This window comes from Phaenicophaeus curvirostris, chromosome 12, assembly GCF_032191515.1.
Source record: "Phaenicophaeus curvirostris isolate KB17595 chromosome 12, BPBGC_Pcur_1.0, whole genome shotgun sequence".
Lineage (NCBI taxonomy): Eukaryota > Metazoa > Chordata > Aves > Cuculiformes > Cuculidae > Phaenicophaeus > Phaenicophaeus curvirostris.
The window spans coordinates 3,282,490-3,307,338 of NC_091403.1; the positions used below are offsets into that span (position 1 = coordinate 3,282,490).

Below are 24,849 nucleotides of genomic sequence, written 5' to 3' on the forward strand. Positions count from 1 at the left end.
TGAAAAAAAGAAAAATATTAATATTTCAATATTCTAGTGATAAGCTGTATCACAGATGTCAAAAGGGTTTCTTTTTTAATTTAAAATTTTGACATTTGCTAAATTAACTCTAGAAGCTCCTCCTCTTTTTAGGCTCCCTTTTTTGCTATTGTTAGACATTCTCGGTCCTCACAGACTTCACACTTACAAACCAACTGATGTTATCTTGCAGGAAGTAACTTTAAATACACATACATGATAATCAGGTATTGCACTCATTCAGCATAGACCAAGCTTCCCAAGCCCATCAGCAACTTCTCTTCTCTAATAGCACATACCTGACTTGTTCCCCTGTATGTGCCCTTTAAAGAAGTTGAACAACAGAGGTGTAAACCTAAGATTAATAGTTGAAAGACTAAGGGAAAGTTGGAGCTAGGCAGCTAGTGAGGGCACACAGCTGCAGCTGTGGAAAACCTGCTCCCCCTTTCTGCAGTTTTCTCTCGAACCACTGCTTTGGCAAAGGAGACAATAGCATTTCCAGGACCCTTTGACTCGCTTTGAGCTCAGCAGTGATTCTTAACGTGATCTGGTTGAGGAGTCCACAGGCACCCCATTTGCAGGGTTTTATACAGCTGGATCTGAAGAGCCTTTGCTGCAGCTACCTTCAACGCTGCACAGTGACAGGAAGGGTCTAATTTCACCACAAGATCAAATACATCTAAGCCTTAGAAAGGAGGAGCATTTGCAGCATGTAATAGGAGCCTCCTTTCCTAAGCCTGTCAGATAAACAGGTGCTGGCTCTCTCACCGAGATCCTGTTTTTTCAACTTTGGACTGAACTTGAGCTAGAACAGGCATGAGGCCTGCATTAATGACTACTTTTGTTATCAAGAAATCACAAACTCAGTTAAGAGGACATGAACAGGGCAGACATTTCACAGGCAGCATTTGAAAACCTGTTCATTGTAAGTGACTTGTTGCCAGTACGACAACAAATGAAACCTTTTACCTAATCAACTGTAACTAACACTAGCCTAACTAATAAAAGGCACCTACAGGTTCTAAGGGCAAGTCAGCTTTGGAAAAGATTCTTGGGTTTCACCGCAACCTGTCTAGCATGTTATTTTATTTCTAACAAAGCAAGGTATCACTTGGCACTGGTCTTGATCAGTAGTTACCGCTCAGAGATACAGAGGCATGATAACCCAGCGGCACTTCACGTTTAACACAGTTGCTATGGGTTTGCAGAGCAACTCACAAACTCCGAAAGTGGAAATACACAGCGCGACATATTCATGGGCATGTGTAAAGTATCCAACTTGAACACACGCAGAGTAAGGGAGCTAATTCCAGTCTTGCTGCCCTTTCTCACAATTACAGGGCTTTCCTTGAAGAATCAGAACAAGCAACAGTGGTCTGCTTCTTAAAATTTGCCTGTTTCCTTCAGGTCTTTTGCCTACAGACCTCAGTACTAAGTACGACTTGTATTTCTCATCTACAAGAAGTATTAGACATAAAATGCTGAGAACTAGTACATGATTTTGTAGTGCAGTTTAATAATCCTTTGTCATGCAAGGATAGTACCTGCTCACATATATAGCTGCTCCTTCTTCTGGCCTATCTAGACAAGGTCTTTCTTGCAGAGAATACACCAAAAAAGATCACAAAACTTCAGATTCCGTGGCTGGCAAAGGCCAGCCTTCACCAGGCTGTTTCAACCACGCTTCTCTGTTCAAAAGGCCTAATAACCATCATCTTGCAGGTAACAGTGAGGTTCATCACCTTAAAAGGCACTGGACTTCCAAAACCAATTCAGAAACCAAAGAAAAATATGCAACTCAGTTTTTACTTTCTCATTTTAGCACTTTGAGTGTTATAGTATATACAGGGTCACCTAGGTTAAAAAAAAGCACACCTTTTACACCCTGTATCCACATGGTGAATTTTGTCAATGCTCACCATTGTCACATCTTCATTTGCAGGCTGATGTTCTCAGGACCAGCCAAAACTCGATAGCAAGCACTTACAGAAAATCCAGTAGTTGAGGCCTTCCCAAAAAGGAAGGGAATAAAAATCAAAAAGAACACAAAACATCAAACCAAACTCCCCAAAACATCTCTCCTTAAAAGAAATCTTTTCAACAACTCTAAAGATTAAATAGCCGGGAATGAAGAAATAAGGTTTGGCAATAAAACAGCTTCAACCAAAGTATTTTAATGTAACTAAATTATTGGCACTTGAAAAAGGGTAATTGCACATACACAGGCATTTATCAAAACCAACTGCCAGACATTGGGCAAGAAGCCAACATGTATATAGCCCTAATTTAGCTATTTGCATATGAAAAGAAAAATCACTGGAGGGTTGGACACTGAATGGAAACCAGCTATCCTCACAGAGTCCTGAATGTTGCTAAGTGACTGGGGGAGCACAGCGTCACCCGGCTCACCAACCCAGCAGTTTGTTTAAGCAGGTGCTTTCAGTTAAGCATAGTAATAGCCCATTAACTCCACCTGTAATTAATACCTGCAGATAAGCCTTTCTAGATTAAAAGCTATATAAAGGTATTAACTGCTCCAGTTGAAATTTTGACAGGTAAATCTTTTCAGGAATACATTAACAGTGTTTTGCAGGCAGATATGACCATGTTCTGTCAGTGATTAGAGCCAGCTGAAAACAATTGTGCTGTGCAGCACTCTTCAAAACAACAAGTCAAATTAAAGCAGTAAGTCTATGACAACAGCGCCATGGGTTCCTGTTTCCTAGTTGGTTTAGAGAACAGGCAGGTAAACTCACCCTAAAGCACGGACACAGATGACATCTGTCTACAAAAGGCAATGTAAACACCTTTTGTTGTCATAGTTGCAAGAAAAGAAACCAGAAAACAGTTCAGACACTTTTTAAAAAGTATGTGAAGTGCAGTTTTTGCAAAGGGATGGGTTTCTCTTGTTGTATGTCACAACTGATTTAGGTTAGCATGCAGAGTCACTGCTTTAAGACGTGGCAAAAATCCCCAGCTTTTAGAATAGCGTGGTGTCATCAGTACAAACTTACCTTCCTAGCTCTTCCCCAATTTCATAAATGTCCTCCACCTTCTGTTGTTTGAACAAAGCCATATTTGGACTTTTCATTGATGCACAAAGACGATGCAACTGGAATATTAAAGAAGAATAACATTCGTTATGATCTGCCAACAGGCAAAGAATCAGTAAAATACATTTCTGGAATAGTCACTTTGGGTCCATTGCAGCACATTTATGGCCAGAGTTACCACTGATCAATTAGAAGAATTAATATAGCAGCCTCAGCCAAATAGAGAGGGTCCAAAGCTGGAGAGAGGTGAGTGCCTGTAAGTGAAGAGGGCTCTTGCCCCTAAGTACATACCTAACCAGAAGCACAGAACACATCCCTGAACGTAAATGTGATGGAAAGTGAAGTATCTAATTAATAATATGTCAAACTTATGGAAAGTAAAACACCCCCACTACGCTGAAGAAAGCTAGTGTGAGAACTGGCATTACAGTGTCAGCAGACAGAGCACAAACCAAAGAGACCACAAGGCAGAGCTTCCTTTTTCTCATGTCAGGCAGCGTCTGTGAAGCGCACAGGCAGGACAGCAAATGGAAATCCAAATTATTACTGCAAAAAGGCACTGTGATTCCATCTACAGAGCTTTCAGCACATCTTTCATCACACACTGGATGTTTCAAATGAGAAAAACGTGAGCAGCATTTGTTGCATGTATTACTCTGTCTAACTGTGAAATTTGCCTCCTGAGCACATCTTCTAAGTTGATAAGCTCTGTGAGGGCTGGAAAGACAAGCCTGACATCAGTGCATTTGAGGCTCCGGGAATGCATTATGCTGTGCTGCTTTTGGAAGAAATGAGAGATCACGGTACTCCTCAGCATACACCCACACAGTAACATACATTATGTTAACAGAATAGATTTTAACACAATAACCAGCTGAACAGTTTACAACATGTTTTGTGTTTCCTGTGTAGATAAACACGAGCATTATTATCCCTAATAGCCCAAACTACCTCCACTATTTAGATCAGAAAGTGTAAAGCAGCTGTAAGGCCTCCAGAATCACAATAAAATCTACCTGCACGGAGCCATGCAGTTATTCTTGCACACTTCTACGCTTTAGCAGCACAGCTGTACTTCTCAACGTAACGTGTATTTCCTTGTGACTCCCAGCTGCTGCTTGTTTCAGATTCACTGGGGACTGCTGGGTTCTACACTTCTATACAGCTCCCGCGTGTTTTTAAGTAGTACTCTTTGGTATCTGACTATGGCACACTGTGAAGCACATTTCACAAGCAAACAAAGCTCTATTTTGATCCTTTAGAAATCAGCTCAATTCAATGTTGCAAGAAGACCCAGCTGTTTTGATAAATCAGCAGACTACTTACAAAATAGGACAAAGTACCAAACAGCAATTGCAGGGTTACTGCCAAGTTGAAGCTCATGTATTTTAAGATCTTTCTCTAACAAAAGCATACACCATAAGCAGCAAATAGACTGTAAAAATCTAACAGCTTGTCAAAACGCATCCAGCTTTTGTCATGCACTCACCTCAGAAAAAAGACTGGCTGCTCTGTTTTCCCCCTCTCTTTTTATAAACCATTGGCTTCTAACCCATGGGAACTATGTTGAGTTTCAATTCAATTCCTTTCCAAATATGCTCCTTTTATTGCTTCAAAGGAACAGAAACAGTCTCTTAGCTCTTCTACATACAATGTTTTGGCTGATGTTAGCCAAACCCTATTTGCTTTATCTCAGCAGAAGGGCTACGGTATCAACAATTATACCGATATCAGGCGAGAATAACATCCATTCTTTTAAAAAACAGCAGCTTCAACTGCTTCACTCTTATCAGGTGATGGGAAGTATCTCAGCTATACATCAAAACTGCATCCCCTCCTTTATGAAAGGTGTGTATCTGCACTCCATAATGTGACACAACTGACACATACCTGCCAGAGGACCACATTTCAGAAGTAGCCACTTGCACTGCGTGACAGACACTTGCAGGCACCTCCCAGAAGAGGAGGAGGTGCACAGTATCCCCTGCAATGGTTGTTGTACCCTCAGGAGGAGCCTTGCTGGAGGACTCCACTGCAGATGCAATGGCTCTCTTACAAGCTCAGGGGAGGCCACTGCATTTTCATTAACAAATCTGTTCAAATCCCAGTTTCAAAACACTGTGATGGAGACAAATTTGCCTCCCACACCTTCCTGTATAACTGTGCTCTAGCAATGATCCCTCTTATCCAGGTACCCCAGGCAAATGAGAGAAACCACACAGGCTATGATGCTGAAGACCAGAATAACCAGCACCCTGACGGTATAACTGAAGAAACCGACGCTTGCACTGGTGAGTCTCGACTAGATGCATTACAAGGAGGGGAAGGGTTCAGTTCCACTTTCCATCCCTATACTTCCTCAGACATTTCCTGGCTTATGCTTACTTTGCCTTTATTTTCAGAGGTTTCCAAGATGAAGCCAGGTGAACTGTCCTGCTACCTGCTCGTTAATGCCCTTCCCAAAGCCACATTCATGCCTGGGACAAAAATGTCTCTTTTTCCTCTCAATGAAAATAAACAACTCAAATTGTGCTTTGTAAGCAAATAATTGTATTCCTCAAGCAACTTGTCATAATCTCAGAGAAAGCTCATGGACCAGTATCACTCAGGACTTGAAACCACAGTCAATAAATGCTTTAGTAGTGTTTACAAGAACAAGAACGTGTCTGAGCTCTTAGTTCCATATTAAGTTTAGATACTATTGCTCGCAGTTGTTCAGAACAGGATTTTCCAAAACGTTGTTGCAAAACCTGGTCAACACCCACAGACTTCAGAAAATGCATACAAAGGACAAAGCCAAGCCTTGATGAACCCCCCAAACCTTTTACTCATCCTGAATTGCAAGATTAAGTTCTAGGCCCATGCAAAAGTCAAGCACAGGAAAATGCCCATGTATTAAAAGATACTGCTGAGACTTGCCCAAAGACTGTAAAACCCTCAAGCTGACTACTCCCTTCATCAGAATCCAAGGTACGTGGCTACAAATAACATCAATGCAAACACACCTAAAAGAAAACCATTGTTCTGAGAGAGAGACTGTCATTCAGAAGAGCACGTTGAAAACATTGCTTGGAGACTGGAGAATCCACCCAGGACTCCTCTGGGAACATAAACACTTTATGTTTGATTGACAAGTTTACTCATTTCCCAGCATCCTCCAAAGAAAGTACCTACTTCTGCAAATGCATAGAATCTATGCAGCATTACCACAAATATAACCAGAAAATTGTCTTCCCTTTTGTGGACCTTTTAACTTACACCCTTGTTCTGCAAAGGTCAAACCAGGAAGCTTACTCCCAACACCGAGGAACTGTTCTGGCATCCAGTCAGCCTCAAGCCTTGTTTTTGAAGACCAAACACTGTTCCAAAGTGTTCAGACCCTCGAGTCACAGCTCTGCTATGCTGGCATTTCCCATGTCTATCACTTCACGTTATCGTACACTGCCTTCCACTCTCATTGCCTCTGCAGATATCACTGGCTTTCACCCAGCAGATGCCCAAAATAGATCACACGCTTGATGATCCAAGACAATTGTCATCAGCAAATACACAGCATAAGGGGGATAAGATAATAAGAGATAACTTTGAAGCCCTTAAAATTCACTTGAAATAAAAATGCCCCTCACAAGCATAAACATAACCCTCCATGGATATTATATACTGTTCTTAGGAAACTAAGGTGACCATGGATTGAAAGATTTAAAACACGATGTTTTTGTTGGAATCCATTTGCAAGTATGGAGCACAAGCAGATCAAAGGAGGAACGAGAACCTTCATTTTTTTCTCTAGTCCGATGGCGATTACCTTACGCTGGTCAAAGAAAGGAGACTGAACCAGACATGGTCATTCATCTTTGACTCATTCAGATGAAGAGGTTGTACATTCACAATCTGAGCAAACAGCAACAATCAGCTGTGTTTTCTGAGACACCATGCTAACATTTCTGGGGCACGTGCCCGAACAATATCACAACACAAGGAGTCAGGATCATCCTGACTTAGGGTGTGCACCAGAATTAATTAAAATTACGATGAGGGAATCTGCTGCAGTGAGTTTTGGATCACAGCAGAGCTTTAAGAGATCCGAGGGAAGCTCTGCAGAGCAAACAACCTTCTGTGTTCTTTCACACAGCATGCGGCTACCTGTTCCTCAACCCTCCCACACTGGGGTCATCTCTTCTGCATCAGCCTTCTTGCTCGAGGATTCCCAGCAGTGAGTATTCTAATGTTAAGGTCAGCTTCTATTCAGCATTCCTACTGTAAATACTTGCCTTGTATTCATTGTGACACTCCAGAGTTCAGTACGCAAAAGGTGTAAGTATGTGAGATTTCACCTTTTACTCCTGTATCCAAATCCCCTTTACACATCCTGAATACAAGGTGGCAAAGTATCATTAATCCCATACAAATGATTTTCCTACAGATATGTAACAAAGCTGTAGCAAAACCAGAAATAGAATACAGACCTCCAAGATTCCAGTTTCAGGTGCTAGAAATATGCCCTGCCCAATATTTTCATGCTCCTAAATTCTATCATACCATAAAATCAGATCTTACTTACACTAAGAAATCACACTATTTTCCACTGTGACCTAAGATATATCTTTAAACACATATATTCTGTATCAGTACAAAACTTGGATGTAGATACTCTTACTTCAGTGCAGAAGTGCCTTTTTAATGCAGCTTGTACTGTGTTTAAAGGAAATTATTCTCAAGAAATCCACCTCTCTGAAGAAGGTGACAGAATCCACCTTAAGAGGAGCTGAAGAAAATAAGCTCAATTTCTCTTCTTTAAAAAGGGTTTCCCTGCTTCGGTGAGTTGTTAGCCTGTCACCACCAAACGATTTGACAATCCATGACTGGTCTACACATGTCAAATCTGTGATAAATGTCCTCACACCGCTGAATGAGCACCAGATTATAGAAAACAGAGGTGAGAACAAAACTGTTGGGTCACTTGGCTTGTCACCAGCCTTGCATTATTTTCCTTAAGGTATCCACTACGCCAAGGAAACCAGCTTCAAGTGACTGAGGTAACAGCCCAATAATCTTACTTTCTCAAGTACACCTGACGTAAGCTGAATCACTGGATCCTTCACCAAACTCAGAAGCATTGCCTGTCACATGTCTTTATACTTAAACTAAAGTTAAATCCAAAGCACATTAGAATGGACTAAAGTAATAACTTCCCTTACAAGTCGTTTATTAATACTGAAAAGGGACCAAAACAATTTAGCATCAAGACTGGACTGTTTTAAATTAGAAATCTGAAAAAAAAACCCACACCCAAACCAAACTGAAATAACTAAATAACTTAACCCAGCAAATAAATTAAAGTGATATATTCTTCTAGTTTTGGTACCTTATGCTAAAACTAAACAGAGTTTTATAAGCATTAAAACATTTTCCTCTTTCACCCTCTCATTCCCTTTCTCTCTTGCCCTAGAAAAGACTAAGCTACTCTAGCAGCAAAATAACAAGTAATTGCTACCCTCACTTTCAAATATATGTAATCAAGGCCCAGTTAAAAGTTATATTAATTTCAGCAAACGCTTATTTTCCACAAAATATTTTCCTCTCAGAAAACAGTAGCCTAAAAACTTTTCCGTTAAGAAACTGAGGCAGCTGTTTTTACCTACGTGCCTGTAATGGCCAGAAACCACACAAGCCCTTCAGTCCCACGACGGAGTCACTGCTCCTGCCACTGACTCTCGGGGGATCCCCTTCTGACCTCCCGAGTTTACTCCGCAGTAACCACACGTGAGGTGAATGACCAAAGGCTGCATTTCCAAGCCCCCACTTCAAGCGCACGTAGCAAATGCGTTAGCTCTGCATCTAATTACGGCTCCCAGGAGATCACTGCCTGCCAGGGCTGCCGCTGTCACCGATCCCACGGCCCTCGCGTGCTTGAGCGATGAGCTTGGTGCCAACGCCTCGACAGACAGGGCGCCGGGGAAGCCCGCAATGCCAGGCACGCTGGCACGGGCTTCGCAGAGCCCTTGTCCCCGTCCGCGAGGCGCCTTCAAGGACTGTCACTGCAGATAAGACACATTACTGCCCCAGAGTCAAGTGAGATCTAGCTCGTGGGATCCACTCTGCTTTTAAGCACACAGGAAAGTCTGAAACCTATGACTGAACCTATGACCTTGTTTCTGAACAAGCACATCTAAAGAGAGGCAGAGTTAAGCTTATTCCCCATGTGTTAAGCACGCTGATTTTGGTCCTTTTGCAGCCGGTGACCAAGCAGCCAAAGCAGGAGCAATTGCTGCACATTTCCACCCTCTTGTTCACAGCTTCATACTTGACTGAGGATTGGAACTAGATCATCTTTAAGGTCCCTTCCAACCCAAATTATTCTCTGACTGTCCTCTAAAAGGATGCCCATCAGGCCAAATAAGCCCCTGCCAAGCTGCACGGCCCCCCTGGCTGTTAAAAAATCTATCAGACCCCAAGCGAAGCAGTTCAAGGGAAGGATCGTGAAGGAACTTAAGAATAAACATCATGAAGTTGCACAGAGTTTGCTGAACCACATCAGTAAGCTGAGGTGTGAACCCAGGGTCTTGATGAACCCAACACGCTGATGGCTTTGGTCAGAAACACCACCAGACCGAGCAGCGTGGACACCGGCCGGGGCACAGCTGGAAATACTGCACTGCCCAGCGCCTGGGGACCTGCCATGGGGAGAGGGTCCCTCGTGGGAGATGGCCCAGGGGGGGTCAAAAGAGGATCCCTTGAGGGACCTGCCCAAGGGAGGCAAAAGGAGATCCCCTAAGGGACCGGCCCAGGGGGGTAAAAGGGGGTCCCCTCGTGGGAGCTGCTCAGGGGGCTCAAAAGGAGATCCCCTGTGGGACCTGCTGAGGGGAGTCAAAAGGGGATCCCCTCCGCGGGACCTGCCCAGAGGAGTCAAAAGGGGGTCCCTCAAGGGACCTGCTGAGGGGGATCAGAAGGGGGCCCCTTGCTGAGGAGGCTCAAAGGGGGGGTTCCTCCTGGGACCTGCCGAGGGGGATCAGAAGGGGGGTTCCTCCGGGGACCTGTCGAGGGGCATCAGAAGGGGGGTTCCTCCTGGGACCTGCTGAGGGGGATCAGAAGGGCGGGTTCCTCAAGGGACCTGCTGAGGGGGAACAGAAGGGGGGTCCCTCGCAGGGCCCGCTGAGGGAGGTCTAAAGGGGGTCCCCGCCTCGCGGGACTGGCTGAGGGGGGAATTAACAAGGGGTCCCTGTCGGGAGCTCTCACCGAAGCGATCCGGGAGCTGCTTTTCCCCGGCGGCAGCGGCTCCCGCGCCTCACGGCGGCTCCAGGGGCTGAGCGAGCGGCTCCACGGCGGCTCCGGGGCCACAGCCGGGACCAGCCCCGGGACCAGCCCCGGGGCCGCGGCAGGCGGCGCCCCGAGGCTGCGGGGAGGCACGGGCAGCGCCCCACAGGAGCCGCCCCGCGGCCAGGGCAGGGGGAGGAGCGCTGCGAGACAGGAGTAACCGCGGGACGGACAGAGAGGTGCGAGCGAGACACACAGGGACAGGTTAGAGACCTCCTCTGGAGTCCCGTGTCCAGCTCGGGAATCCTCAGCGGGAGGTGGAGCCGGTGGAAGCGTCCAGAGGAGGCTGCAGGGATGAGGCGAGGGCTGCAGCAGCTCCCGTGGCTGAGAGAGCTGGGGCTGTTCAGCCTGGAGGAGAGAAGGCTCCGAGGAGACCTTGGAGCGACCTTCCAGGACCTGAAGGGGCTACAAGAGAGCTGAGGAGGGGCTGCTCACAGAGGCTTGTGGTGACAGGACAAGGGGGAACGGGTATAAACTGTCCTTAGACTAGACATGAGGAGGAATTTCTTCACTGTGAGGGTGGGGAGGCCCTGGCCCAGGTTGCCCAGGGAAGTTGTGGCTGCCCCGTCCCTGGAGGGGTTCAAGGCCAGGCTGGATGGGCCCTGGGCAGCCTGGTCTGGTGGGAGGTGTTGCAGGGGGTTGCAACCAGTGATATTTAAGGCCCCTTCCAACCCAAAGCACTCTATAATTTTGGGTTGCAGTCGAAGGGTTGTGCTTAAATCCACCCGGCTTCTAGGAAATCTGAGAGAAGCGCCTTGAGACAGTGTTTTGGCTTTGGATCACGCCTTGTCAGTTCGAGCAAGCAAATTCGAATCCCCAGGCTGGCACTTGCTCTGCAAAGAAAACCCCAAACAAACCCAATTCAGAGCATGGGTGCACCCTGACTCTTGCACGAACGCAGGATTTGACCCTGTGAAGGCAGCTGGGATTCTGCAGGACAGAGCTGTGCGTGTGGGGTGCAGGCACCATGGGGAGCGAGAATGTTCCCCGTGCAGGCAGACAGACCTTCAGCCTCCGGAAACAGCGGGACGGCACAGGCACCCACGCTCCCCTTGCCTGGGTGCCCCGGGTGCCCATCACACCTACACGACAGGGGCACTTGCCAGGCAGCTGCCCTCCTTCTGGGCAGCAGCTGTTCCGTAGTTCAGTGAAGGACTTATGGTCTCCATTTTCAGCACCAATCCTGTACAACACCAAAAACTCCTTATTTACTCCAGAAATAAAGGGTCCTGCCCCTCAAAAACAAACACTGTCCTCACTTGTTTATTCAGTTGGGCTCCATTTCATCAGTGGTCCAGCTGAGGGACTCTGCAATGAGAACACAAAGTTTAATTAAGGACACAGAGACAAATACAATGCATGCCTGGTGTGGCTCCAACACTCTGCTGGTAGGAGCGTATCACCTGTAGGACCAAGGGGCAAATAACCCAGCGCTTGGCATCATCACAAAAGTAACAGCATCGCATTCCCACATTGGACCTGCTTGGTCATTACTCCACCTTCCAGACCATCACAGCTCCCAGGCTAATTAGGGAGCATCTCAGAGGTAAGACCTGACTTCTGCTTTTGTAGCTTCAGGATATAGGAAAGGAGTACCAAGGAAATAAGGTGAACTCAGACAGGCACTTCAAAGCTTCATAAGCCTTGTTCTATATTCTATACAAGCTGATATCATTAATGCTGTGGACTGAAATTCAACATTGCCCAGTGAAATTCCCTGTTAAGACACCACTGCAAGAGGAAGAATGGCACAGGCTTCTAGTCCTCATTGTAGATCTCAAAATACATTCATACGCACTACTCCAACAGACGTCTGCAATACTGAGTTCCAAATTGCCCTAGACCAGATGTTGGTTACCAACAATGACATCCTTCACCCATTTACTCTCCTGTCTTAAAGACATTCCCAAATCCTGTAGAACTAGACTCTCCCTTTTTATCTGGCAAACTTTAATTGCGAAAAAAAAAGGTTTGTCTTCTTCAATTTCTTCAGGGCAAGTTAATATCCAGCATTTATTCATGAAGAAAGATGTGGTATTGCTCACACCTTGAAAATCAAATATAAATGCCAGGCTGCTTTACTTTTAATTCTCTATGCAGTTAAATAGTGCAAAGCCACAGCAAATTATCACACATAAATAGGCACGCTGTTACCACTGCAATAAGTTGCAAAGATAGATTTTAAAGTAATTCTACACTAGACAAGTGCCTAAAAGCAGCATTTTTGTTATCACAACTAAAAAGAAACAGCTTCAAATTTGTTCCAAGTCAAGAGGACTGAACTGTGCCCCTGCTTGCCTGCCCTGGCAGCGGTGCTCACAACCCAGAAGGTTCCACCCTGCTCTCCCAATTCCAAGAGGAATCACACAGGATGGAGGACAGGAAATAGGAGCAATAGTAAAGGTTTCAAAGGGCAATGGAAGAACTCGGAACCCTTTGAAAGGGAAATAAACATATTTCATTCCTCACCTTTAGCTCTACAATGTGACGTGACCAGGTGACAGTCACAGCAATCCTCCTACAAAATTCTCAGAGTAAAGGGCACACACAGAAGGCCACCTCTTGTGATTGCTCCTAGCTGCAAAAAAAGGGGACAAAACAGCATGGTTTGCCCCGAGAGGCCACAATCGCTTTTCAAATCAGGACAAGCTCTTCCCTAGCACCTGAATAAGCCTGATGGGAATTCAGTATCCACTGGCCAGACCTGCAAGGTCTCTAAGAGCAAGGGTAGATGGAATCTCATCCATCCCTGTTGCCATGTCCATAGGGTTTAAAAGTGAAAATACAGGTTCTGCTCAAGGAAGAAATTGCTCTTACATGGTTTAGCTGCTCACCCTTAAAACATGAACTCTGATTTCTTTGTAACATCTTTGGCAATCAGGACAAAAGCCTTTATGTGCATACAGGACCAGAGTGGGGAGGAAAACTCAAAGCCAAATCACATTTGAAGCAAGCAGCGCAAACACTGCAGTGTCTGCTAGCCATGCATTTACCAGCCTCCTTTAGGAACGGATAAAGAAGCCCACACCTTAGATTCCAAAGGAGGAGTCTGAGGCTTAAATACCAGAAAAATACCTCCTGTCTTTATAAAAAAGAAGTAAATGGGTTATTTCAGTTTAACTATGAATCACAGTGCCCAAGGACTTCACTGAGTCAGTTCATCAGCTCTGCAAAAATGAAACTGGTTTGTACAGCAAAACATTTGAAACACACAGGCAGGATACAGTCACTTCAGGCTAGGATTATTTTCATTAAGGCCAAAGCCATCTTAATTTCCCAGGTACATTCAATTCAAGAGTTGAAAATTTTAACTACTTGACTTCTACTCACAACACCCCAGACTAATTTATGGCAGATGATAGATCCCTTTATTAAATAACCATTTGAGGTTTTCACTATCCAGTGTGTAGTTCTGTGTTTTACTTTCTAGTCTAATCCTCTGAACAGCTAGCAGTGTAGAGGGGTGTGACTGTAGAGGAGCACGGCTTCTTCAGCACAGTATCATGAAGAAAATACCACTCTCTGTACTTCCTTGTGATTGAACCTTTTACCTTCTTTTCCAAGGGGAACTTCCAAGGCAGAGCACACCCTTCCTTTGCATTATCTGAGTGACTGTACTTCATGTGTGGGAATTCTTGAAGCTTCAGCACTACATAGATTCTGCTTCCAGTGAGGTCAAAGAGCTGTAGATAAGGAAGCTATGTTTAGCACTTCTGAAAATCCCACAGAATGAACACCTGAATATAATGTAACACCACCAGGCTTCAGTGCCTTCTTTGCATCCGCAAGAGTGAGACTCTGTAGGTATTTGATCTCAGTTCAGAGCAGGCAATCTGCGTTTATCCTTTCTAAGTTTATGCCTTTCTTCGGAATAACATATTTGACAACAGACATCAGCTGGACACAGTAGCCATGCTCGCATCCTTGTTGCAATTCCACTGAGAACAGATGTCCTGGGCTCAGTCCCAAGGAGGAAACGGGAGCCTCAGCTGTTCTTTAACAGCCCCAGCAGCTGCTAGGGCACCACAACATGCTTGAGCTAAATATGCCAAGTGTCCAAGTGAGGACATTGCTCCCTATGCACTCTCTTCCCAGAATATTCTGTTTATTTCTTTGACTTAAATTGTCAGTATACAGGACAGGAGCTCCTTAGGCCACAGTCATGTTCTGCCTCAATTGCTGCTCTCTATCCTGTTTTGCAACCCCTTTGAACAGATTTCCAGCTGCGCTGATATCTACTCTTAACAGCTTGCCATCCTCTAGCAGAGCCAGAGGACGAGAACTGTGCACTGTTCACCTCTACTATGGAAGATCTGCTTGGACATGCAACTAAAGTCATCTCCCAGCTCTTAATTTTCCTCCCTCACAAATATTTAGCTGTTAAGTTTCATATCCAAAGGTAACTCCAAAATGCCAAATAATTTATCTGAAAATTAATGCCTGCATCAATCTCTGAAAGACAGACATTGAGTCTGAATTTCCAGCTTAATTCAGTACTTCATAAAATTTTCAAAGCAGCTGAAATTATGTTCGACTCCTGAAGGCTTTAGCAGAACACGGCTACTCAAGCCTACTAAAGAGGCTTTTGGTCTCAGGAGATACCATACAAATACATGTTTCTTTGGAACTCTCATGGAAATTCATCTCCCTTTCCCTTCCCTCCTCTGCGAAGGAACCAAAGGACACCCAGTCAGCATCACCTGCATGCACCACGTCTATAGTTCACATCTTCAGGCTTCCAAGCCGTGCATATACATTCCTCTACATAGACTCTCTGAAACCACATTATCAGACAAAACCACCAGCTTTACTACTGCTTTGTTCTCATGGCACCTGCACGTATTTCCATCTGTCATAAAAAAAAAAAAAAAGAACCAGGGCAAGTTGTAAAGTAATAAACAATTTATTTTTTTCTTTACATCATTCTTTATGAAAATAACATCATTTACGGTTTGTAGCTCAAATCTCTTGTACCGCATATTGCCGATTTCTAACATGGCACTTAAGGGAACATTCACTTCAACAGCTACACAATTTCATTAAATTGATTAATTTTCCATTTCTCAGTTAAGCAGGACTGAACATACAACTCAGTTTAGACCAATCATTCATTCTTGATGTCTTAAGGAAGCAAAAAAAAAAAAATCTTTCCCTTTCTGCTGAAATATCCTACCATTTTTACAAAGACTGAGGGAAAGGGGAGAATCTCTCACAGAAGACACCTAAAGGGCAACAAAAAAACCCCTTTTTATTGATTACACAGCTGGTAAAAAAACCCCAAACAATGTGATAACACTGGGTGATAACACTATCTGTGCAGGTAGAGCTGAAATACTGTGCAATTTTAATAGCTAGAGCTGTAGTGCACCAATTTTTTTGCCTATTTAACAGAAGATAATACAACATTTCAAGCAAGTAACAGAAGTGTCACTGGAAAGCCAGGCATACGTGTAGGAAGATGGAGGAATATTCTGCAAAATCCAGCTGAGTGGTTTGGTCTACACCACACGTACTGCAAACCATGCTTAAGGAACTCTCTGCATGCATGTGTGATATTGAAGTTAAAAAAGTGTCTTAGCAGTCGTTATTTGCATAACAAGCCAATTTCTAAGTGGCTGGCAGGAATGTTAAATCTGCACTGTTTCAGAAGTTCACCCTTAAATACTTGGCATCTATGCAGCTCAGGTGTTGCAGGCCACTGAGTCACACCACATTTTTGCTTGGCTTCATCAGGTTTAAATACTGCCTGTGTATCTCCCATGTCCCTAACTAGTTACTGCTCCTCAGAGTTACCAGATTAAACACCACAAGAAAACTAACAGTCAAAGACATTTGCGACAGCAAGGCCAGCTTACCCTGACACTGCTTCCTGCTACACGCATCTCATTAGGTGCCTCTGTGATGTTTTTAGCTTTTAGCTAAGAAATCAGTAACAATGCTTAACAAAATGAAGCCAACAGCTCGCTGGGAACTTGAGTATCACACAACATCAACTCATTTTGTACTTGCAAGGTAACATGATTTCCATAAGCTCCGTAAAATTCATGCATTAGATTCACATCGTGGTATAAGAGCTACTTAGTTTTACTGTACAATTGGGTAACAACTGATATAATGAAACGCAGCAACTTGCACGCATTTAAACATCAGCACAACTGTAAAAAAAGAAATGGTTCTGTAGCATCGCAGGGCACGATGCTCTGTCAGCTAGAGAACTTCCAGAACAGTTACCTTAAAGTTGGTTTTATCTTCACAACCTAAAGACTCCAGCAAAATCAGTGTGAAAACACCTCCTGAAGTCACAGACTAGTTCACAGTGAAGACTCAAAACTCAGGAATAACAGACTTGTAGGAATAGGGTAGGTACATGATTCTAAATTCTTCACCTTAACATCTCAGCTGTTGCCACTAGAAAGAAGATCTTCAGCTTACAAAAATCTCATTTAACACTTGAAAACAAGATTAAAGCAAAAAAAGTGGACATTACAGAGTTGATTTAGAGACCAGCTCCTTCAAAACCAAGACAGTATAACTGGAAAATTAGAAAACCTGGTCCCATTTCTATATCCAAACACTGATTGTAAGTAAAAAAAGAATACAGTACATGCAATAATATGAAAGCCCTGCCTGATAGCCTCAAGTAAACAACCAAGTGTAATCAGGGAATAAATCCCCCCAAACTACTGCTTACAATAGACAAGGTAAAAGACATTTTAGAAGACAAATGACATACAAACCGCAATGATCATACCACGTGTCCCTCATTGGCAAGGATTTGTTGGTTAATCAACCATCATATACATCATATAAGAAGCATACATTTATACCAAAAGTCATCCTGTAAGTTACAATGTCCACCACTGATTAAATACATCCCTTCCAAATAAACTGACTGATAACATGCTCATTTACAGAAGGGAACAAATACATTCTCAGAAAAAGGAAAAAAGTGCTGTGAAACAGAAGCAGGATTTCTCCTGGCAAATACTTGAGTTTGCTAAAACAATTACATGAGAACACCTGATAAAGAAGTCATATTGGTTCTCAGAAAACCAAAAGAAAACATGCAAAGCAGAAGCTTGATGCACTTGACTGTTCCTGACCACCAGTTTTGTTTTTTGCTCATTAACCACTTCCCCAGAGCTGAGTGATTTGCTGCCCATTATTTGAATGCTACCTTTATCATGACACATCCAGATACAACATTTAAGTCAATCCAACATTCTGAAGATCCAGCAGCTCAAGAAAGAACATTGCAGAAGTCCAGAGAACAGCCAAGCAAGAAAGAAACCGTCCTCTTCCTCAGAACCGTTTAAGAGTATTGTTTGCCATCAAATGAGAAAGAACGGTCTCCAGTGACACTTCCCCAGTCAGACCACAGCTAAACACCCCAAAGCTTACAGCTGTCTTACAGGATGTGTGCGCAACACACAAAGCTGAGCACATTGAAAGAATATTGCATTTTTCTGCTAGAAGATGATCTTGAATTCCTGTGTGCACACTGTGACCTTTAGGCTCCTTCGATAAATGTGTTTAAGGAATCCTATCGCTACCACTATTGTACAATAGTTATACATTCATGCAAAAAGAATGCTATGTTTCTTCTTAAAAGAGCAAGACTTCGTCTTATTTTAAGCCCTAAATAGGAAGAAGCAATAATAAAAAAGCTTTCAACAAATATGCAACTAATTAGCTACTCAAACACAGTCCTCCTGTGGCAAGCTCCGTTCTTCTGTAACGGATGGGGTTTGGTTGTGGCTTTTTTGAGACATTGCAATCAAAGAAGCGAACAGAAATAAGACTGAATAAACAGGATTTGATCTATAAACCTCTCTGCGTTAACGAGAATCTTTATCAACACAGCTGCCCAGAAAAGCATAAGTGAGTTTGATATCACTGTTTCAGCATACACTGAACATTTCATGACAGGTACTGAAAGGTATTTTACCTTTAAGAACATATATTCAAGTGTTCTTTTCGATGATTCATTTCATGTCACTTCAGGACAAGATAAAGGAGCATGTAAGTTCTTCCTCTGGTTCATTCTGTACTTTCCTAATCTGTGACCTGAAGATTGGCTAGTTTATTCAAGGCCACTGTGATGAAAGCCATTTATTGAACCAATATCTTCCCACATCGAACCTGCGCTACAAAAAACATGACTATGTCCCTAAAACACAGAATGGCAAGGAATGCAGTAAACGCAGTGAGGACTTTGTTACTACTACTCCACAAACAGGCACCAACAGTGCACTGAGGGGAAAAACCTGTCATTTCAGCTGTTGAACTAAACTGAGACAGATAGTAAGTGCTCTACACACGATTCCATGAACATAAATGTAAACAGAAGTGTTTGGCCTCCATACAAAACAGTATTTCTGAAAGTGCTGGGGTTTGGAAATGTGTCCCGCATATTTCCAAAAGCAACTAGTTTACATTCTGTTTGACAGGATTAATAAAGTGTTTTGGAGGTTAACTCACTTTGGTCACAATCCCAAAGAAAAGTTTATGTTGAGTAGTTTCAACTATCCTCCTCATCATCACTAATAAGGTCTCTTTTTTCTACACATGTCTCTCGTTCACGCAGGAAATCCTCACGCATGGCTTCTAGCTCAGTTAGTTCAAGACGCACTTTCTCCAGGTGATAGGTCCTCCTGTTCCTGATCTGGCGCAATGGAAAAGGATTGAGGTCTCCAAAAGCAATACCAGTCAGCTTCCTGTAAGATTACACAACGTAAGCAGACAATCATTCATACTTGCTGGTTTTTTTAAGATCAGTTTTGAACGTCATCCATATCAATTTTTAGTATATGGCTGATATCTCCGGTCTCCTTCACATACCAGACAGGTCTCAGATGTTGCCAGTATTGAAAGAATGTTCTGTAAAGCACTCAGTTTTGGAATTATTTCAAGTGATAAAGTGTTATCTCATGCTTGACAGCTAACAAAGCCACCTGCAAACTCTCTACAATGCTATAGTGATTTCAGCCTTGACAACGCTGAACAGAAGATGTAAGTTTGGCTAACGAGAGCTTCATTGGCTACACTGAATACTTGGTATATCCAGTTACCCAAATTAACTTCCTTCACATAATTCACTTGATCAATCCCACAAGAGTCAGCTCTCAAGTTATCCAAGATAGCAAAAGGTATAAGAGATCAGATAAAGCCTGGGATAATACTAATACAGACAAGGATAATACAAAATGTGTGAGCCAAACTTTATGGTACAGTAAGAAAGCTCTGGGAATCTACTGGCTGGAGCACAGACAGCTGAGCTAGTGTCAACTCAAACTCATCAGATCACATAGCAAAGCACCACAAAAGTATCTATCACCCTTCTGAAGTCACACTGCATCACACTATTATTCTGTCACAGCAAAATTAACCGATCCGCCTAATCACAGAATCATTTAGGTTGGAAAAGACCTTTAAGATAATAAAGTCCAGCCCTTAACCCAACACTAAACCATGTCCCTAAGCACCACACCCACATAGCTTTTAAACACTGCCATTTCCTAATATACAGACTAAATCTCCCCTGGCTCAACTTGAGGCACAAGTTGTCCTAACTCAGCCCGAAGACAGGGTTAACTAGGTCATTCCTGTTGACTTATACCTAAAAAATTTATTTCTTTATTTATTAAGGGAAAAAGGGGAACTGGAATTGAAGTTATTACAGTTTAATTATTCGATGAACCCTAATATTAAGAAAATATATTCAGACAGTTTATTTAAGGCTAAGCTTTCCCTAGGATGTATTTTTGAGTGATTCCATGATTCTATTTATAAACAGAACACATTCCAACAGCATCTCTACCTGTGCACAAACTGCTGCAGAACACAACTTTCATCTGTAGAAAAAACTGTGACATCCTATAATCTAATTACGCACATGCCTGTAGATACTTTTCTCCTCTAGAGTGTCTAAACTTAGAAGTCTAATTTTCTAACCTTCCAGGATGTGCATGAACTCCATAAAAAGAATCTTTGTTCTTTTTCTCTAAAAGATGATTTTTTGTCCATCTCAGTAAAAACATCATTCTACATGCTTCTGTATTGTGTAAATTTTGATGCTGAAAAAAAGGCAGACTAAGAAACCAGGAGGTTTCAGCCCTGTGGATCACACCCTGTGAGTTCGAGCAGGCAAATTCACATCCCCCAGGTGGCACTGCACCACTGCTTTCAACTCCAACTGCTGAAATATTGAGATTTATAGACTCGCATAGAATGTGTTTGTTTTGTAAATATCTTTGATGCACTGAATTCTGTCTTTCCCTGAACACATCTCACCATCTGCAAAAATAACCAATTAGATCATTTTAACACCAGCAACCTTAGAAATCTTTAAGATAGGTTACTACAGCAGCAGAAAGTTTAGACAGGAGAGCTAAGCCATCATTTCTTTTACATAATTGGAAAGTGAAGAGAAAGCCAAATCTGCAGCTCTGATTAAATACCAAAATTTTGTTCAAATTAGGTAAGAGGGGAAAAAAAAATATTTCCCTCCCTTTAGTTTCTGGTGATACTGCTGTGGCACTATGTATTAAACATTTGATTATAAACTAGCCTATTCATCAGTTATAAAATATCCACAAATTAGTTTTATTTATTGTTTTCTGTTAAAAATACATGCACCCTCTTCCTACAATTGAGTACGTAATTCTCTGCCACTTCCAGATTTCTAATCAGAGCCAGCATTTATTTTGGTCACAAACAGCTGAGTACAACAACTGTCTGGCAGTTTTCAAATTAAAGAGGGGAATGCTAAAATACAAAGCAGCTCCTAACTCCCCCTCCCAAGTTTTTGGAGACCTTTCAGCAGAGGAAGCAACATCTGTTAAAAGAATTTTACCATTTACACCAGGTGCACAACATTCTCCCTGCATCAGTCCTAGCAATCGTTTTTAAGCACAGAGTAAGACTACTCAGTTTTAACTGCTCTCTCTCTCATCAAAACCGAAACACAGGAAGTAAAAATAATGAATAATTCTGGAGTAGAAGCAGAAACATAAGCTGAAGCTCATATGGAATTTATTATGGTAAAAAACAAACGCCTCAGATTGCAGGGTATGATTTTGTACTGAAATCAAAATCTGAGTTTAATTATCTGTGCAAAACATTTTCAGACCTTAAACCAACCCCAATATGACTTTTCTTTCTAAGATTAATCTGCTGCTCTACAGCCTTGAAACTAGAAACCTAAAAACACTGAACCCTCATTACAAACTGTAATTTCTATGCAAGGACTGAAAACCAGAAGGGTATCTAATGTGTGTTTATTCTTTGCTTTGACGTGCATCTTAAAATCAGCTGGAGTTATGTAGCATTAGCCTATACATTAATGATGTGCAAGAAATCTAAACCTAGTGGGTCATAGCTCACGTTTCATACTTGAGCCAGGATGTGGTTTTATTTATCACAAAACATTTTTCAACGTTGGTTGGAATTCTTAAGTGTTTACTACCACAATACAAATACTAAATAAGACCAACTTGGCATAGTAATCTTAATCATATTTAACACTAACAATTATGGATTCATCACTTCTGCTTTTGTTTCTACTAGATAAACTACTTGTGAGAATACTGTATCTAAATTAAGATCTATATAAAAACAAATGAAAAATAACCACAACATACTTCGTCAATTCCCCACCACAGGTCTTTCAATTACATACGAGTTTTAGTTACCCACCTAGCATCAAGTATAGTGCGTGTGAAATATCGAAGGTACTTGAAAATGGATGTGGAATCTTGCTGTTTTAAGATTTCTTCTTCTTTGTATTTAAAAAGTGCCAGGGCAAATCGGAATATTACCTGATTAAAAAAAAAAAAGTACAATTTTCGGTTCTTTATGAGAACAGAAGCCACTGATTCTCATTATTACCTATTATAAAAATCAAAGGAAAATCTCCTACAGGCTGCATTTGAGCCATCTAATCACACCTCCCTCTGTTTTCCTTCCCTGCCGCTCCCTGCCCCATCTCCCATTTCCAAAAGCGACCAAAACCTTCTCCTGTGGCCTGTAACCAAGACGAGGTGTTCTGCAGCTCTGCCTAAGATACAATATCGGGTTAACAGCATACAAAAATATTTGAAGTTTTGAGTTCCTAATTCAGTTGTAGAACAAAGACTGCTGGGCCTGTTGAATACATTTATTATGTTACTTCAGAGCTAAAATTAAAGTTTGCTTATTAAACAGGTTCTTTTCCAGTGCCTTGAGTTTTCCCAGCAGGCTGGGGGACTGATGTTGAAGGCAATTCTGATACTAGTTTGTCGGTCAGCTCTGGCACGAGCTGGATGAAGCCTTATTTCCCTTTGTTCTGAAAAGGCTTTAGCAAGTCCTGAACTTTGTCAGTTCCTACCTTGCGGGGTTCACAAAATACCACAGTGCTAAAAACTGATTTGAATGAACATGCAACCAAAACTGCTACTGCATATTAGAATGCTCAGCTGAGGCCAACAAGAAATCTAGCTAGCACACAGTTCCTGTCTATTTTATAACTCTTACTCTCTCCAATTGCCTACAGCATCTGATTTAGTTGGTATTGTGTTTGAATCCAATTGCTTTTCTCCTACACCAGCTTTATTTAACTGCAATTTCACAACTATGAAACACATGAACATTTTTCTACCCCCAACCCTTAATGTACAAGCTAGGAGCCCAGACAGTCATTGTCAGCTGTTCTTTAAATGCCTGCAGCAATAAAAGCAACAATTGCTGCAGCAACAAGCTAGACACTGGCATCTGGTTGTAACTAAGTTTGACATCTTCCCAATACTTCTGCTTCCTTCACTTAAGCACTCTTGAGTAGCTCTTGTTTTGATACAGTTATTTAAAACCAATTAACAGCTGCAAGCAGGAGTAAACTGCCTACAGCTTAATTTTTCAAAGGTAGAAAAAAATAATGGTGGCTGGTGAAAGGAATATACTCAGCATTTAGAATGCTTCCATGTAACTCAAGCTTTTAACTTGCAGAACACAGATAAATGGAAACTGTTTTGACTGGTTACTTATGTACATCTCTTCCCTTTTTTCCCCTAGCAGTGATTTTAACTGACAGGAATCTCAAATTTCCCCCCACTCTACACTCAGTTACACTACAGTATTTTGTTGCCAGGCAGCAACTGAAAAAAACTTAGCTCATTTAGTTCACCTTTGGTCCCTCATATAGGAAGGAGTCCCAGATTTTAAACAGGATGTCGCTAACCACACTGTCCACAAACACCACGAGGAACCAGTTGAAAGTGATAAGAGTATAGTCAACTTTGTACTGTTCAAAATGAGCATGTAGTCGCGGGAGCTTCTCACTCATTAGATCCTTGAATACTCGCTGATCAACCTAAAGAGATGACAAATATGACATTATTGCTCTTCTGCTTTCCAATGTACCTATAGTTCAAAGTAGGGCTGTTCCAAATCCATTAAGTGTGACGATTTCAAAAGCTAACAGGGAACCCAGGACTGTCTCACTAATGCTTATAATCCAGATGTGGGCACGGCAATGCATGCTGCCCTTGCTGACAACTCCTCACTTCTCAATCCACCCCTGGCCTCAGCGGTCTCCTCACACACAGACGTTGCGTTCCTGCTAGAGGTCAGTAGTGCTGCACGGGTGCAGGAGCAGAGAATAAGGTGGGGAAAGACTGCAGGGAGAAGGCAGCAAGTACCAGAGCATCACCTGGAAGCAGAGGAGCGCTACAGCATATACTGCGAACAGTACTGCAAAATCCATTCTCGCCCCTACTCACCCTGACAGCCCATAACAGCCCACCACCCCTTCCAATTTTGAGGAAAGAAATGATAAACCAGCTCATTCTATGTTGTGAAGCTAATAATCAGAAGGTGGGTTATGGACTAGAGCTCCATGCAGGTTACTGAACAGTTATTTCAGTGTTACACTTCAGTCCTCATCCTAACAAGGGCTCTGGTGCCTGGAACTCACCTCTACCAAGTAAACACGTTGCCCAAAATGCCTCAGACAGTTTCTGACTGTCTGCAGTTTACAGGATCAGGCTTTATTTCGGCAGAGCACATACCTGAGATCCTAGCAGTGTCTTGGTATAATAATCACGAGGCATGAAAACTTCCACTATTGTTACTAGGCACCAGAAAGCATCTTCCTGTTCCAGGTACAGAAGTGCAATTGCTGCCAATCTGAAAATAGTGTTTATTTGCAGAAAAAGGTTATTATAGTATCACAAAATATATTAAGAACAATTACAATAAAGCCTTTGTTTCTCTTCAGCAGAGAAATGTATTAACAGAAAAGCACTAAACAGCAAAGCTGTTAAGTCTAAGATGGGGCAATAAGACACCGTCTCAGCCACATCAAGTATTCTTACTCAGTTAAATAAGAAAACTGATAAGGGCAAAACCAAAGTGATTTGCTAGAAGCTGTTTTCCCAGGAACTAAAGCAAAATAGTTAGAAGCTTCCAAGCCCTAAATATACTACTCTAG

At 42.5% G+C, this 24,849-nt stretch overlaps 2 protein-coding genes across 4 annotated transcripts in view; both read right to left on the reverse strand.

Moving 5' to 3' along the window:
- The window catches only part of DAPK2 (death associated protein kinase 2), a 34,466-nt gene extending 22,784 nt beyond the window's left edge, over positions 1-11,682 (reverse strand). Inside the window, exons 1-2 of one of the 2 annotated variants that reach the window (XM_069867086.1) lie at positions 11,645-11,682; positions 3,033-3,130 (exon numbers count right to left, since the gene is read on the reverse strand). In XM_069867086.1, the coding sequence (XP_069723187.1) occupies positions 3,033-3,109 (77 nt within the window). In that variant the 5' untranslated portion in view covers positions 3,110-3,130; positions 11,645-11,682. Of the gene's footprint in view, positions 1-3,032; positions 3,131-10,307; positions 10,407-11,644 lie in introns of those variants that run through there. The other variant, XM_069867088.1, reaches the window with a different exon arrangement.
- A 3,587-nt stretch (positions 11,683-15,269) lies between these two features.
- Positions 15,270-24,849, reverse strand: part of TBC1D2B (TBC1 domain family member 2B) — a 33,631-nt gene continuing 24,051 nt past the window's right edge. For both annotated transcript variants that reach the window (XM_069867076.1, XM_069867077.1), the window contains exons 10-13: positions 24,428-24,545; positions 23,545-23,730; positions 22,083-22,204; positions 15,270-19,102 (exon numbers count right to left, since the gene is read on the reverse strand). In XM_069867076.1, coding sequence (XP_069723177.1) covers positions 18,907-19,102; positions 22,083-22,204; positions 23,545-23,730; positions 24,428-24,545 — 622 coding nt within the window. In that variant the 3' untranslated portion in view covers positions 15,270-18,906. The remainder of the gene's footprint in view (positions 19,103-22,082; positions 22,205-23,544; positions 23,731-24,427; positions 24,546-24,849) is intronic.